This window comes from Nannospalax galili, unplaced genomic scaffold (assembly GCF_000622305.1).
Source record: "Nannospalax galili isolate Female #2095 unplaced genomic scaffold, S.galili_v1.0 scaffold500, whole genome shotgun sequence".
Classification (NCBI taxonomy): Eukaryota; Metazoa; Chordata; class Mammalia; order Rodentia; family Spalacidae; genus Nannospalax; species Nannospalax galili.
In genome coordinates, this window is record NW_008347292.1 from 508,111 (window position 1) to 525,720 (window position 17,610).

Consider the following 17,610-nt stretch of genomic DNA (forward strand, 5'->3'; position numbering starts at 1 on the left):
TTTTTTTTTTTTTTTTAAAAAAAAAGAGGACTTGGTCTTTTTGAGAGAGGGTCTCTGTAACCCTAGCTTGTCCTGGAACTCATTATGTAGACCAGGCTGGCCTTGAACTCACAGAGTTACGTCTGGGACTAAAGGCGTGCACCACTAAGCCCAGCCCTCACCTCAAGTTTTTAAGATGAAGGAAGAACACATGTTAAAGCACAGAAGTGCCCTCTGTCAGCCTTGGGAAGCAGCAGCAGGTGACCAAGTCTTGAACAAGGTCCCCTGAGCCTTGTTGAACATTGGGGACATGTTGGAGTTAATTGGAAGCCACTGTTAACATTTAATATGCCTGACTTCTGAAAAGATTTCTTTCATAAAAGGATTTTACGGCTGAAAACACTATTGCTGACAGACCTGGATTCAAGAAGTGCTTAGAATATGGTAGCCTCTATGAAATGAGCTTAAACACAAAAATAAAGGATCAAGAAATGTTTAAGCGTTATCAGGATGGCTCAGCTGGGAAAGGCACCTATTGCCAGGCCTGACTACCTGAGTTTAATACCTGGGCCCATGTTGGTAGGAGAGAACCAACTGCCAGTTGCTCTCTGACCTTCACCACAGAAGTGTGTAAAAGGCAGCAAGGAGAAAGCCCTGAGAAGGAAAGCCAGAGGTTAATGTGGCCTAGTGAGATTAGGAAAGGTATTCTGACTTTGGTTTCTAGACTTCTGGATGGCTGCTGGCTCTCTTAACAGTGGAAGGCAGTTCTTGAACCAGAGAGTTTACATGTCTAGTACTTGGTTTCATAGGCAGTGTAGTTGGTGCTCAGTAGGATTTATAATTTTGCAAGAAGAATTAATACCTAGATAGGCACATTTCAGCATATAATGTATATTCACTGGGTGTGCAGCTCAGAGATAGGCACTGGTATTGCAAAAATTTAGCTATTAACCCATCAGGACCTATTTTGGTGGTGTGGACAAATTTTTCAAATGCAGGCTGGATCATAAGTTATTAACTAGAAAATCTATTTGTTGACAAACCTGATATCATGAATTGCACATCGCCTGTCTCTCTTCTTTCCCCATATTTTTAGAGAGCTCACAAGTAAAATAATAAATTCTCCATTTTTCATGCCAATTGCCACCATGTCCCCTTCAGGGCTGTAACACACAGTCTGAGCAGCATGTCCCAAATTCACTTTGTTTAGCATCTTCTGCGTAAGAAGCAAAATAGTCACAGGAAACATTATTTATAATAGAAGCTGATTTTTCCCCACATCTCGAAATAATCCTGACTTAAATGCTAGCAGAAGATTTCCACTTTCCTTTTTCTTGGGGAGGGGTGGGTCTTTTTGAGACAGGGTCTCTCTGTAGCCCCAGCTGTCCTGGAACTCACTATGTAGACCAGGCTGGCCTTGAACTCACAGAGATTCACCTGCCTCTGCCTCCCAAGTGCTGGGATTGAAGGCATGCGCCACCATACCAGCTCTCCACTTTCCTTCTTAAAATTGTAACCTCTTGGGGCTGGAGAGATGGCTCAGCAGTTAGGAGCATTGACTGCTCTTGCAGAGGATCTGGGTTCAATTCCCAGTACCCACATGGTGGCTGTGAACTGTCCTTAACTCCAGTTGCAGGGGAATCCGAAGCCCTCTCTGACTTTCACGGCATTGCACAACATGGGTGCACTCACCTACATACAGGCAATACACTCATACACATAAAGTAAAAATAAAGTATTTCTTTAAAACTTGTAACCTCTAGGAGCTGGGTGTGGTGGCGCACACCTTTAATCCCAGCACTTGGGAGCCAGAGGCAGGTGGATCTCTGTGAGTTCAAGGCCAGCCTGGTCTACATAGTTCCAGGACAGCTGGGGCTACTGCAAGACTGTCTCAAAAAGACCGAAAAAAAAAAAAAAAATTGTAACCTCTTAATAAAACTTTGTGTACCTACTTTATCAGCAATATCCCAGAGTCTCACTGTCCCATCTTCTGCAGCAGAAAGGAAAAAATCCCTGGAAGGATGTGTTGCTAATCCCCAGATTGGCCCATCCACATGACCATTAACTAAAATACTACAGGCTGCATTTTTCTCTCCGACTTCAATTATTTCAGCGTTCCTTGTCCCAACTAGTATCTTGCCCTGAAAGACAAAGGGGACCAACTCATTTAATGTAGCACAACAGTTACATTGCATTTAACAGTCATTAGCTCATGCAGATTTTTCTATTCCTAGAGGCACACCTACAGCAGTCAAGGCTGTGTTGCATGGTAGGGTCCATGCTAGAGTTTTTCTGTATGGTAACTTGCCTATATGCTTCAATAATCAAGAGTTTGGAATTGGACTATGATCATCTTAGGACCTCCCAAAAGAGAAACAACTGCATTGTGATACAGGGCAAAAGAACTGGAATCACATTTTTGATTAAAACACCAGGCGTGGTGGCACATGCCTTCAATCCCAGCACTTGGGAGGCAGAGGCAGGCGGATCTCTGTGAGTTCAAGGCCAGCCTGGTCTACGTAGTTCAAGGCCAGCCTGGTCTACGTAGTTCCAGGCCAGCTGGGGCTACAGGGAGACCCTGTTTCAAAAAGACCAAAAAAAATAAAAATAAGTGTGAATGCTAGGTGTAGTGGTACACACCTGTAATCCCAGCACAAGGGAGGCTGAGGCAGGACTGCCAAGTTCCAGGCCAGACTGGACTATACAGTGAAAGAAAAAGGAAGTTTAAATAAAAATAAGTTTAATATTTAGCATGCAGACAGGTTAGTAGTACATGTACTGCACAGGCACCTTTATATGCCACAGTTTTTACAAGAATGTGGGTGTTTTTTTTGTTATTTTAAAGCAGAATAGGGAAAATTAAAGGGACAATGGAAGAGAAAGAAGTCCCTCACTCAGGGATTTGGTTTATATTTCTTCCCGACTACAAATCAATAATTTTGACACACCTGAAACAAAAAACAAAAGCCCCCAACTACTAGAAAGCCTTCCGAGAGAGACAATAACCTTTTCTGAGCGATGTCTTAAATACATGAGGAGCAGCTGAATGGAGTAGCGATGCATACCTGTAATATCAGCATTCAGGAGGCTGAGGCTAGCCTGGGTTGCACAACACAGTGAGCCTCTGTCTCAAACCAAATGATAATGAAACCCCTCCAACAGCAAACTAAATCCTACCAGCCCACCTTCAAAAAAAGTTAATGAATCATCTTCAAACCACAACTTAGGTGATCTTTGAGTTTAACAATCTGAACAGTGCATCCCATAAGCCATCTTTTTTTTTAATTTTTATTTATTTTATGTGTGTGTATTGCCTGCATGTAGGTAAGTGCACCCGTGCTGTGCAATGCCCGCGGAGGTCAGAAGAGGCTGTTGGATCCCCTGGGACTGGAGTTACGGACAGCTGTTAGCTGCCATGTGGGTGCTGGGATTTTAACCCGGGTCTTCTGCAAGAACAACCAAGTGTTCTTAACCACTGAGCCATCTCTCCAGTCCCCCCCCATAAGCCATCTTATAATCGCATTTGTAAAAGGAAGTTCTTTAAGTAAGCCAGCTCATTTTTTAAAAAATATTTTTATTTTAGTGCACAAGTATATTGCTTGCACGTCTGTAACTGCACCCATGCCATCCAATGCCTTCAGAGGTCAGCAGAGGGTCTGGATTTCCCTGGATCTGAAGTTATAGATGGTTGTTAGCTACCATGTAGGTGCTGGAAATTGAACCGGGATCCTCTGCAAGAGTAGCTAGTGCTCTTAACCACTGAGCCATCTCTCCAGCCCCAAACCAGCTCATTTTTAACTTAATTTGTAAACATTATTATATTTTGAAACAGGGTCTCCCTGTAGTCCCAGCTGGCCTGGAACTTGCTATGTAGACCAGGCTGGTCTTGATCTCACAGAGATCTGCCTGCCTCTGCCTTCCAAGTGCTGGGACTTAAAGGTGTGCACCACTATGCTGAGCTGTAAACTTTAATTTGAAAACTGCTGAATCTTTGGACCTAGTTATATGTTTTATCCTTTTGAGTAATGTAACAATGACAACAAAAAAGTCCCCAAATTTGGGACTGGAGAGATGGCTCAGTGGTTAAAATCAGTTACTGTTCTAGAAGACATGGGCTCAGTTCCCAGTACCTACATGATGGATGGCTAACCTACATCTGTAACCCCTCTTCTGGCCCAGTGGCAGTATTACATGCACGAGATGCACTTATATTTAAAAAAAATTTTAAACTATTTTTATTTTATGTGTATGCATGCATTGCCTGCATGTAGGTAAGTGCACCTGTGTCGTGCAATGCCTGTGGAGGACAGAAGAGGCTGTTGGATCCCCTGGAACTGGAGTTATGGACAGTTGCTAGCTGCTATGTGGGTGCTGGGACTTGAATCCCGGTCTTCTGCAAGAACAGTCAGTGTTCTTAACTGCTGAGCCATCTCTCCAGCCCACAAAATGCACTTATACATGCAGGCAAAACACTGATAAAATAAAAATTAAATAGTTTTTTAAAAAGCCTCCAAATCATAGATAGATGATAGATAGACAGATAGATAGACTTTAAGACATGTAACCCCCAACCCCTTAGTTTTTGCTTTGCTTCATGCTGACTTGCCCTGACATTTTTTTCAGCAATGCAAGCTAAATTAGGCTCAAGAAAATAAAAGGGGGTGGTTGTTTGCTTCTGTGAGTCAGGGTCTTACTACCCATCCCTGGCTGGCCTTCCCAGTGCTGGGATTAAAGGTGTGCACCACCACCACTGCCCCAAATAGATTGAAATACTGTTTAGACATAGTAGTTTCTTGTCTTAGTAGAGCAGCACTGGTAAGCAACTGCATCCTTATGTAGTATTAAGTATCGTTCATTAGGTTGCAAAGGGCGAGGGATCACAGCAAAGCTACTCTCTTATTTTCTGCTGCATCATATTGGCTCAAGGAACACCTTACTTTGCCTCTGCACACAGACCGAACACAATCTGTGACTTGTCCTGTCTCAAGTCTGAAGGCCCGGCATCGCCTCAGTTCCTGATCCCACAGTTTGACTGCTCCTCCTTCTTTTGACCTAGGTAAAAACAAAACCTAAGTAAGTGTGCATTGTTGACTACAGTAATTTTTTAAAAATATTATTTTTAATTTTATTTTTTGGGGGGTTTCTGATAATGCTACATTCTGAACATAGAAAGGGTACAAAATGACATTTTTTTTTCCAGAATATTTCAAAGGATGGTGCCAGTCTATCACTGTCTGCAAAGCACCTTCACATACTGTTATTATAGGTCATTTTTTCTCTTAATTAAAGTAAGACACCATATGTCTATAGTTTTGGCCTGTACTGAAATGGGGGGAAAGAGGGTCCCCTACAGGGTTCTTAGTCTCATTCATAAAAAAATTGAAGAGTGAACCCAAATGGCAGAAAGTGGGCAGACTTACAGAGACCTGGATGACAGTGGCTGGTCAGAAGTTCTGCGTAGTTCTGCATAACAAGGCCGGATTCCCGGCAGGAAAAATTCGCTACCTCATTAACACACCAGGTATTCTGCCCATCTATTTAGCATAACAAGGTGAATCTGCCTTCCTAGGGGTGATAGTATCACCAGGTGACTGACCAGTGAGATTGGAAAGGTGAGTCCTCCAACAGATGGACCAGGTATTTTTATAGTCTTGACCAATAAAACTTATGGGGCTTTTTGCTACTCTAACACTCCCCCCCCCTTGAAGAGGTAACCCTAAAATCTTTCAGGGATTAGATAAGAGCTCCCAAATACTTTTGACATTTTTGGTCTTTGGAACAGAGTATGTTGCTAACTGTAATTTTAAATATTTTTATTTATTATTATTTTTATTTTATGTGTATGAGTATATGCCTGCATGTATGTGAGTGCACCCGTGTGTCGTGCAATGCCGCAGAGGTCAGAAGAGGGTGTCGGGATTCCCCTGGAACTGGAGTTAAGGACAGTTTGTAGCCACCATGTGGGTGCTGGGAATTGAACCCAGGTCCTCTGCAAGAGCAGTCAGTACTCTAACCGCTGAGCTATCTCTCCAGCCCCCTAACAGTAATTTTAATCATAAACATTAAGTTGTCAGAATATTTTAAAAGGTCCTGATATTTATAGCTTCTAGTATTCTAAACCTCCTAGAACAATCTAAGGGTACATACTGCTTATGTCAGTCAAAATGTACATTCAGTTCAGTAAATTTTACTCTGTGAAATACTCATTTTTTTTCTGGCACAAGCATAATTTTATTTAGTCCATACATTATAATAAATTGCTCATAACAGTTCTCCATTAAGGAACTATACAAAACAATTCTTTTATTGTTGGGTGTGCGTGCACACACCATATTACGCATGTTGGAGTATGGAGTAAAATTTTGTGGAGTTCGTTGTCTCCTTCCACCTTTACCCAGTTCTGGAGATTGAAACTCTCTAGGCTTGCAGCACAACTGCCTTATCTTGCTGAGCTGTCACAGCCCCACAAAGCAATTTTTAACATTAAAAAGTTCGTTGAAATACAAAGATAAGAGGGTTATAGATACTATGCTACAGAGAAGCACACTTCTTTCTATCATCATTAAAATAGCCTGTGGAACAGTTTAACATAAAGGCTCCTAGTGAGGTGTGCAGAATGAGGTGGTGCAGGAAATGTGTGTGGAGAAATAGATGAAATAAAATAGAGGCACTTGTGGAGTTTTTCTTGGAAGAACTGAAAACATTCCTAAATTTGCTTGTCTTAGGAGAAAGCATGCCTATATACCATAATATACTCTTCACATGAAAAGATAAAGCTTTGGCACTTGTGTTTAGCTTATAAATGGGGACTTTCCATCCTGTAGTGAATGAGATGTACATATATGTGTCTGTGTGTGGGTCTGTGCCTGTGGAGGGCAGAAGAGGCCACTGGATCCCATGGATTTGGAGTCACAGGCAGTTTTGAGCTGCCTGACATGGGTGTTGGGAACTTAATTTGAGTCCCTCTGCAAGAGCAATACAGGCTATTACCTTCTGAGTCATTTCTTCAGTCTCTCTATCTTAACTTTTGTTTTGGTTGGGGGAGGGGCATGGGTGCAGGTATGCACAAGCCATTGTGAATGAGGAGGTCAAAAGACAATCTCTTTTTTAAAAAATCTTTTTTGAGATAGAGTCTCCCTGTAGCCCCAGCTGGCTGGAACTCACTATGTAGACCAGGCTAACCTTGAACTCACAAAGATCCACCTGCCTCTGCCTCCCGAGTGCTGGGATTGGTCAAAAGACAACCTTTAGTCCTTGACTTTCTCCTTTGTTTGAGACTCTCTTCTCAGCTTACCCAGACTAGCCAGCTAAGCATCTGGAGATGGTCCTATCTTGTCTCCACCTCTTATCTTCCTGAGGGTGTACTGGAATTACAAATGTTTGTGGTACTTGGTGGGCTCTGGGATTAAGACTCACATCATCAGGCTTGGTGGCAAGTGCTTTTACTCACTGAGCCATCTTCTCAGCCCACAAATCAATTTTAAGAATTTGGTTACTGTTTGGACATTTGAAAATAACTCAGAAAAGGTCTCTCCTCACATTGTACTTTGAGGTCTTGTACAGAACAATTTAGCACTCCCACTCCTTTTTCATGTGACTATTCATCTAGGTCTTGGTATCCAAAAACAAGACAGTAGGTAATCAAGATGTAGCCTGGGATCTACAGTAAAGATTCCACTTTTGGGTCCCCTATCACTCAACAAATGATGATGATGCAGGCACACAAGTATTAGGAGAACCAGTAGGATAACTTCCTGTCAACATCTCAGATGAAGTTATAACTAGTTGCAGTTCAACTTTATCTAAAATGCCAAAATGTGGGCTGGCAAGGTGGCTCCGTGGGTAAAGGCACTTGCTGCCAAGGCTGATGGCCTGAGTTTCAATCCCTGAAACCCACATGGTAAAAGCAGAGAACTGACTCCTGAAAGTTTCTGTCTGACCTCCACATATGTGTTGTGGCACATGTCTCCCCTCCACATTCCAAAGACAAAATAAATACATGTGAAAAATAACATGCGAAAAAGTGATTTAAGACTAAAATTCAGAAAATTCAGAAAGCACAGAAAACGCAATAAAGGAAACAGACATGAAGAAGGCCAGACTGCAACCTGTGCAGCCCAGACATAGAATACACAGCTATAGGTCTTGGGTAGATAACAGATGTGTAAACAGCAAGGATATGATTAAAGAGGACTCACGGCCTTTCTTTGCCACCAGTCACAATAAGTCCATCTCTCAGGGTGGTGTACATGGCGAACACAGGCCCATTGTGAGCTCTAGCCACCACTCTACACAGTATGTGCTCTTTCCACACACAAACATCACCACTGATGGTACCTGTAAACGTCAAGTTATTCTGAAAAGGAGTGGGGAAGGGGGAAGACAAACTCATCAAAAGTTCAAAGAGAGGTCAAATAGATGTCACTGCCTATGTGAGGGAACGCTATCTCATCTGCTTTGACAAAGCTCACGCAAAGTATGGTGGCAGACACTGTACAAGAAGCTGAACTGAGGCTTAGCCCCCTTGGGGCCCTTTCTTTCCCCAAGTCTGTCATTTATTAGCAGGATTGACCTTGGACACATCTCTCCTTCTAAAATACTATAATTCTAACTCATACTGTTCCTTTGGCTTGTTTCCCTCTAGCTGTCCAAAAAAATTCAAAGGTCACTAATCACTAAACACAAGAGGCAGTTAGGGATAGGGAGTGCAAATAACTTACTGGGTTTGGTAAATAATTTTGTCACAGAAAGTAATTCTATTATCCATAGCAAAACTATAGACTTCACTAACTCCAGATCCAGGAACATCATGACTTCATGCCTGTGCGCAATAAGGACAGCAGTATTTTCCTTTCTTTGCTCTTTCTGTAGTCCCTGGCATAGATTAAAAAATGCCTCTACTGAGAAGCATCTCATTGTTCTCTGTAAATGTGTACAGCTTGATGCTTTGATGTATCAGTTAAAGCACTCTTCATGCATTAAAAAGGGACTTTTCTCATTTAGTCAACTTTACTTTTTACTGAGAATGGTAATTGGCTACAGAGGACTTTTGTGAATGAAGAAAGTTCATTTCATGGGAGAATCAAGTACCAGAAGCATGAGAATGTGAGGTTTCTCTTCTGGAAACAAATGACAGACTCTGATATTGAGAATAACCAAAAGGCTCCATTCAAGTTTGACATTGTTGATCATTTTTTCAAAAACATAAGTGTATTCAACAGTTTTAAACTTGTAATTTTCTTTTTAAAAATACATAGTACCCCCATAATGTATTTTAATTGTAAAAATCCATTTAGTTTTCTGTGGAACCAAAGAATTTGAAAAGCCCAGACAAGGCAGGGTATTAAAGGAGAGAGGTGTGAATATTAAACTGCAGGCCTTGATGGGATGTGGGGTAAGAGGAAGTGGGCTCCTGGACACTCTTCATTAAGGGAAGGAACTGCTCTCTCTACTCCCTTCTCTGTGCTACACACCAGTCTGAGCTCTTCCAACTATATGATAAATGGAGTTCAGACAATAGAAAGCAAGGGAAATCCTAAGCCCAAGTCTGACCATAAATCACTTGAAGATCATGTTTCTTGATTTACCCACCTTTTATTATAACAGATTTTAGGTGTATGAGGAAGTGCTAGGATAAATGACGTTTCAGGTAGTTTAGGGCAACAAGTACATGACTAATGAAGCCTTGGAGAATGGCAATGTCCTAAGGATACAAATGGCTATTTTTGCTTTGGTGCGTTTTGTTGGGGTTTTTTGTTTTGTTTTTTTGTTGTTGTTGTTTTATTTTGGAGACAGGGTCTCACTATGTAGGACAGGTTGGCCTCAAACTCATAGAGGTCTATCTCTGTCTCCTGGGATTAAAGGTGTACCCCATCATGCCCATCAAATTTGGGGGGGGGGTCTTTTTGAGACATGGTCTCCCTGTAGCCCCAGCTGTCCTGGAACTCACTATGTAGACCAGGCTGGCCTTGAACTTACCCTGCCTCTGCCTCCCAAGTGCTAGGATTAAAAGCGTGCGCCATCATGCCTGGCTCCAGTAAATGTATTTTATAAAATGACAGATGATTATCCTCTATCACTAACTTTCTTGTTCACTCCCTTATTTTTGAAAATATCAGAATTTTGAAAGATACCTTATATGCCTGACCAGAACATGTACTATCAGTGTACTATGATGTTCCCACTTCAATATTGATGCTGCTTATGAGTCTAAGGCAAGAAGACTTCAAGTAGTCAAGATTATACCATCACACAGCATTTTAACAGACATACTGCACCAAATGCAACAGCAAGCATGGTCTGCATCCGGGCATCATCCAGAGTACTCAGCAGCCCTTTTTTGCTGAGAAGAGCCCTTCCTGCCAGGGTCCAGAACTTCACATGTTTTATTCCCACAGAGACAAACTGGGTATCTGAATCTGGTCGGAATTCTGCTACAAAAATACGTTGGTTGTGCCCAGCTCTGCTGGCAATTTTGGCCCCTGATATAGAAGATACAACAAAAATTTCCAGGTTAGTATAACAAGCAAGCTAATTAACGGGATCAAACAGTTATTGAAGTGTATAAAACCCTAACACACAAATGCTTCTGAGAGGGCTCTGACCCTTGCTCTGCTACTTAGCAGTCACATGACCTACAATCACTGTGTCAAGTCCTTCCCACACTTTGCCAGTGATGTGTATATTTATGGGGCACTTCATTACAATTGAAGGGCCGTTCCTTATTTTTCCTGTGTGGCTCCATTAATTTATGGTTATATAACCTAAATGTTTGGCTAATGTGTGTCAGGTATTATTATTCTATTGATCTTAATTCTCATTTAAAATATACTTTATCGGCTAGGAATTTGGTTCCATGGCAGATCACCTGTCTTGCATGTGTCAAGCTCTGGGTTCGATTCCAACACACTTTTTTTTTTTTTCGGAGACAGGGTCTCAATTATGTAGCCCAGGCTGGCTTCAAATTCATAGCAATCTTCTTGCCTCAGCCTTCTAACTGCTGAGAGTACAGGCATGTGCCTCCAAGCCTGGCAATTTTCATTCTCAAGTATTTATTAAAATATTCCAGAATCAATCAAGTCAGTACTTAGCAAAGACACATACAGAGTTACTTACTGAAAGAAAATCAGAGTGAATCACTTATCATTAATTTATATTTTGTAAGCTTATGGTTTTACTGGGTTTTTAAAAAGGGAAATAGACCAACAGGGCTACCAGCTATATGCCATGTGTTTTACAGACTTATAATGAAAAACAGCTTCAATCACCAATTTAGGCAAATATTAAATATAGCATTCATTGTTACCTTAGGTTTGCTTTTTAAAAAATTACACAAATGAAAGAATCCTACCTTCCTGCCATCTCCAAATGGTGACAGTATGTTCCGGGTCTAGTCCTACTGACAGCAGGAGTTTTCCAGTAGCACTGAAGCTGACTGAACACACACCCTTTGAATGGTAGCATCTTAGTATTGACAGAGTCTGCTTGTTCATTGCATCCCAGATGTGGACAGAAGGGGCAGTAGCTAAACAAAGATAAAACCCAAACATTATAACTGTCCCAGTGCTTCTTCCATTTCTAAATCTGGCACATACCCATCTCTGAAACATGGACAATTATGCACTAAAAAAGAACTGTAGTTTATAGGAGAGCTCAAAACTGAAGCAATTAAAAAAGAAATAGGGGGCTGGAGAGATGGCTCAGCAGTTAAGAACACTGGCTGTTCTTGCAGAAGACCCGGGTTCGAATCCCAGCACCCACATGCAGCTAACAACTGTCTCTAACTCCAGTTCCAGGGGATCCGGCAGCCTCTTCTGTCCTCCGTGGGCATTGCATGACACAGGTGCACTTACCTACATGCAGGCAATACACACATATACATAAAATAATAAATAAAATATTTTTAAAAAGGAAATAAAGGAGGGGAAAGCTGTATTCTAAATTGCACTTTTGAGAAAATAGAATTTAGAGAAATAAATCAGGCAAGAGTTAACATTAAACAATTCATCAAAAATAAGGCAGGTTTGGGGATGGGAGGCATAGCTCAATGGCAGAACACCCATTTTTGAGCAAAATGACATAATTTAATTCTTTTTGGTAGAATAAACCTCATATATATGTCATATTTTCTTTATCTATTCATCTGTTGATAGATATGTAAATAACTAGGTGAAATATTGACTTAAGAGTTCTTCACAGTCTGGGTGTGGTGGTGCATGCCTTTAATCCCAGCACTTAGGAGGCAGAGGTGGGTAGATCTCTGTGAGTTTGAGGCCAGCCTCGTCTACATAGTGAGTTCCAGGCCAGCTGGGGCTACAGGAGACCCTATCTCAGAAAGACCAAAAAAGAAAAAAGAGTTCTTGTCATGATAAGATAATGTGCATGATAAGATAATGAGGATCATGTGCATCCTCACAGATGGTGTAGCTGAGTCAGATGGTAGAGCATTTTTAGTTTTGTGAGGACCCTGCATACTTATTTCCATAGTGGCTGAACTGATTTTCATTCCTACCAGGAGTGCATAATTGTTTCCTGTTCACTATTTCTCAATTTGTTGTCTGTTTTCTTTATGCTAATGATTCTGATGGGGAAAGGTGTCTCTGACAGCTAAGGATCCTGAGCCTTTTTCCATGTTCCTTGGTCATCTGGACTTCATCACTCAACAACTGTCCATTTCAACAGCCCATTGACAGATTGCGTGCTTGGATTTTTGATATTTAGCTTTTTGAATTCTTTATATACTCTAGTATGTAATAATGTAATAATCCTCTGTCAGATGTATAGTTATAAAGATTTTTCTCCCATTCTGTAGGCCATCTCTTCACTCAATGGTTTTCTACTGCTATTTGTAAAAAGCAATGCAGCTTTTTAATTTTATGCAATCCCATTTCTCAATTCTTGGTATTACTTCCTGAGTTAAGTCTTTTTCAGGAAGCTCCTCCCTATGCCTCCATCTTGAAATATTTTTCCTATGTTTTCCTCTAACAGTTTAAGATTTTCAGGCTTTACATTAAGGTCATTGATCCATTTTGAAATGGTGAAAGATCTACTTTAATTTTCTACATGTGGATATTCAGTTTTCCATTTGTTGAAGAATCTATTTTCCACCATGTATAGTTTGACATCTTTGTCAAAAATCAGGTGGCTGGACCTGTGTGGGTTTAATTTGGCCTCCTCAGGCCTAGCTTACTGATCCTCATGATTCTGTCTCTGTCTCTGTCTCTGTCTCTGTCTCTCTCCCTCCCTCCCTCCCTCACCAGTACTATGCTGCTTTGTTGCAAGGGCTCTGTAGTATGACCTGACAGGGACTGTGATATGCCAACACTGCTCTTTCTGCTCAGGACTGCTTTGGCTCCCTACGGCCTTTTGTGCTTCCATGTGATTTTTAGTATTGTCTTTCTGATTTCTGTGGAGAGTACTATTGGAAATTTAACAGGGATTGTATGGAATCTGTAGATTGTATTGATAATATAGCCATTTCCATTACATAAATTTCATCAATCCACGAGCACTGGAAGACTTTTCCATCTTCTAGTGTCTTCTTCAATTTCTTCACTGCTTTAAAATTTTCATTGTCGCCAGGTGTGGTGGTGCACACCTTTAATCCCAGCACTCGGGAGGCAGAGGCAGGTGGATCTCTGTAAGTTTGAGGCCAGCCTAGTCTACATAATGAGTTCCAGGGCTACAGGGAGACCCTGTCTCAAAAAGGCAAAAAAAAAAAAAAAATTATTACTTTTTTCCATTGTTGAAGCGTTCACTTCCTAGGTTAGGTTATTCTGAAGGCTTAAAAATATTTATTGTTGTTGTTGTGCTTAGAAGCTACTGTGAAGGGGAATATTTTCCTGGTTTCTTTCTCAGCATAGTGATTATTGAAAACCTATTGTTTTCTGTAAGTTGATTTTGCATCCTGCTACTCTGCTAACGGTGTTTATCAACTATAAGAGTTTTCTGGTGGAGTCTTCAGGGTCTCTTATGTACAGGATCTTATCATCTATAATCATGATTACTGCCTTTTCTATTTTTTAATTTCTCTTTTTTTACATTTACATGTGTGTATGTATGTGTGTGTGCATGTGTGTGTGTGCATGCATATGGTATGGTACACAAAGAAGTCAGAGGACAATGTGTAGGAGTCAGTTATCTTCTTCCATTATGCGAATCCTGGTGATTGAACTCAGGTCATCAAGTTATGCATCGAGCCAACTTGTCTGCCTGTTTTTTTGAGTTTTTTGGGGGCAGGATCTCATTCCAGCCCAGGTCAGCCTTGAACTTATGGCAATCCTTCCACCTCAGCCTCCCAAGTGCTGGAAGTAAGGCTATGAGCCACCACACCTGGCTTCCTATTGGTATCCTTTTTCTTTCTCTTTTCTTATTGCTCTAAGTACAACTTAGGGACCATAGTAAGAGTCCAGAAAATGGAACCTTTGTCTTGTTGCTGATTTTAGTGGGAATGCTTTGAGTTTTCCCTATTTAGTATAATATTGGCTTCAAGTCTGTCATATAGTTTTTAGTATTCTGAGGGATGCTTCTATTCCTAGTTTCTTCAGAGTTATGATGAACGGATGCTGGGCTTAGTCAAAGTCTCTGCATCAACTGAGATGATCATGTGATGATTTTTGTCCCTGAGTCTAGTATTGACTGCATTTATGGTCACCCAGTTTTGCATCCATGAAATAAAGCCCATTTAGTCATGGTGAATGATCTTTTTGATGTGTAATTGAATTTGGTTTGCAAACATTTTCTTGAGTGTTTTTGTATCTAATGTCCATCATGGAAATTTGCCCATAATTCCCTTTTTTGTTATATTCTTATCCATTTTTGTTATCAACATAATACTAACTTCATAAGATGATTTTAGCAGTGTCCCTTCACTAGTTTATGGTTATTTCTTTGAAGGTCTTGTAGAATTCAGTAGTGAATCCATTTGAGCCTGTTCAATCTCCATGAGATACTGTATGTTTTATGGTTACTCTTGCTATTGATTTCAGGTTTTATTTCATTATGATTACACAGAACATAAGAAATTACTTCAATTTTCTTCATTTATTAAGACTTGCTTTTTGTCTTATGGTCTATTTTAGAAAAAAATTCCATACCCTGCTGAACAGAATGTGTACTCTGCAGTGTTTGGGTGGAATATTCTGCAGATGTTTATTAAGTCCTATATATGAACATTTGTTCTATGATGCCATTTAACTTTCATGTTTCTTTGGCTTTTGAAGTCATCTGATACTCTGTTGAGGTCTTTGTACTTTCAGATCCAGTAGTGTTTATTTTATGAAAGTGCATGCAGTGTTCAGTGCATATATGTTTACAGTTGTGATCGCCTCTTGAGGAACTGTTCCTTTGAAGTGAAGTGACTTTCTTTATCTCTTCTAATTTTGGTCTGAAGCCTATTTGTCAGATATTAGTATCCTGGCTTGGTTTTTAGTTCTGTATGCTTGGCATATTTTTTCTATCCTTCCATCCAGAGGCTGTGTTTGTCTTCACCAATGAGGTACATTCCTTGCAGACAAAAAGTCCTAGTTTTTCAACCCAATCCAGCTTTTTTTTTTTTTGGTCTTTTTGAGACAGGGTCTCCCTGTCTTGAAATATACCATTCTATGCTTGACTCCCCACTCCAAGTCTGGGAGTAAAAAGTAGACTCAAACTGTCATACATTTCAGGCACAGTGAAGTATTAAATTATTTTGTTATCAAATGAGGAGTTTGAGGCCAGGTTGGGTTACATAGTGAGTTCCAGGCCAGTCAGGGCTACACAGCAAGACTCTGTCTCAAAACAATAGCAATAACAAGCAAGCAAGCAAACAAAAATCAAAATAAACACTATGTAATAGAAATATACATAGTGCTTAAAACCTGTGAAACTAGAATCGAGGAACTATAGCTTGTAGTACAAAGTGGCACAAAGTGGTCTGTTTTACAGCTCCTCAACTCTGCTGTGATAGCATAAAAACTACTATAGGTGATATGTAACAGCATGCTGTGCCCAATATTTTATTTATGGATTCAGAAATCTGAATTTCATATAATTTTCATGATCATGAGTTTTATTCTTCTGATTTTTTTTCTACCATTCAAACTGGTTAAACAAAAAACTATCTTCAGCTCATGAGCTATACAAAGTAAGAGCTTGACCAGATTTGACCCAAGTGCTTTGTCAGTTCCTACTCTTAAGTACAGCCAAGAGACCATGGACCTAGACTGTTGTGTTGAATAAATTAGTAGTTGACTAATCAAAGCACAAAATCATACCTCACCATAAAGAAGGGGAAGGACTAGACAAAAATTTATGGGGAATATTTTGCCACCAAACTGCTAGTAGAATTATATTACAAAAAAGAAAATATAGTTGAAAAATCCTAGTTATTATAATATGTAAAACAATGAACATACATATTTTAACGTATATTTTTATTGAATTTTTGTACATTTCATACAATAGAACTTAATCATATTTAGACCCCTCCCCCTATCTACTGCTCCCCATAGCCCACCCAGAGGACTTCATGCATTCTGTCATATGTGTTAAGGCCTATCAAGTCAAGTCAAGTTTGTATCCAGATGTCCCTTGGTATGGGAACATATATTATTAATAATCTAGCTTTCTCTCTCTCTCTCTCTCTCTTTCTTTCTTTCTTTCTTTCTTTCTTTCTTTCTTTCTTTCTTTCTTTCTTTCTTTCTTTCTTTCTTTCTTTCAAAGACTTCATCCATGGGTAATAAAATCTATTGATATACATCTAATGTTTGATTTCATTCCACCTTTGCTTTTTTTTAGTGCTTGGAACAGACTCAGAGACTTGCATGTGCTAAGCACATGTTAAACCCCTAGCTACACCCCTAATATCACTCTTTTCCACTTCTGCCAATTATGTGATGTTAGAAAGGTAGCTAACTACCATGAAGAATTCTTGTGACAGTTACATAAGGCAATGTAGGAAAAATCTTTAGAATAGTTCTAGGCACATTAAAAAGATAAAAACCACTTTTATGAATAGGTGTGTATGTATGTATGCATAGGTGTGCATGTGTATGTGTGTGCATGCGTGCATGTTTGCACATGTGTGTGGAGGCTGGAGGTCAACTTCAGGTGTCACTGCTCCTCAGGTGCTATTCACCTTGTTTTTCTAATTGGCCTGGAGCTCTCCAATCAGGATAGGTTGTCTGGTTGGGGAGCTCCAGGGACCCTCCTTTCTCTAACTCCCCAGCGGTAGGATTACAAGTGTGCACTGCCAAACCTGGCATCTTCACACGGGTTCTGAGACTCAAACTCAGGTCCTCATGCTTGTGAGGCAAGCACTTTACTGATTCAGCCATCTCCCCAGCCCCATAAAGCATTTTTAAATTGTTACTATTATTGCAGACAAAAATGATATTATTTTTCATTAATATTTTACAAGCTGTACATAGAACAAGATGCTTGGACTTTTTTTCTAGTAATAAGATAGTTGTGTGAACCTTGTTACTTATTGGGCTATTTATTACTAGATAACAGGACAAAACCAGAAAATATTCAATTTTCCTTACCTGACATGTCTGCTGAATCACCTATAGTGGAAAAGTTGTAGAAAAATAGTTATCCAAAAATAGTATGAATAATATTAAAATTTATAAAACACAATTATAATTTTTA

The 17,610-nt window shown here is 40.1% G+C and overlaps 1 protein-coding gene across 3 annotated transcripts in view; it reads right to left on the minus strand.

The window, feature by feature from the left end:
* The window catches only part of Eml5 (EMAP like 5), a 188,905-nt gene that overhangs the window by 5,584 nt on the left and 165,711 nt on the right, over window positions 1–17,610 (minus strand). For 2 of the 3 annotated variants that reach the window (XM_008843796.2, XM_008843797.1), the window contains 7 exons: window positions 17,505–17,525; window positions 11,330–11,503; window positions 10,252–10,460; window positions 8,178–8,335; window positions 4,917–5,031; window positions 1,932–2,120; window positions 1,023–1,195 (listed from right to left, as the gene is read on the minus strand). In XM_008843796.2, coding sequence (XP_008842018.1) covers window positions 1,023–1,195; window positions 1,932–2,120; window positions 4,917–5,031; window positions 8,178–8,335; window positions 10,252–10,460; window positions 11,330–11,503; window positions 17,505–17,525 — 1,039 coding nt within the window. The remainder of the gene's footprint in view (window positions 1–1,022; window positions 1,196–1,931; window positions 2,121–4,916; window positions 5,032–8,177; window positions 8,336–10,251; window positions 10,461–11,329; window positions 11,504–17,504; window positions 17,526–17,610) is intronic. The other variant, XM_029568615.1, reaches the window with a different exon arrangement.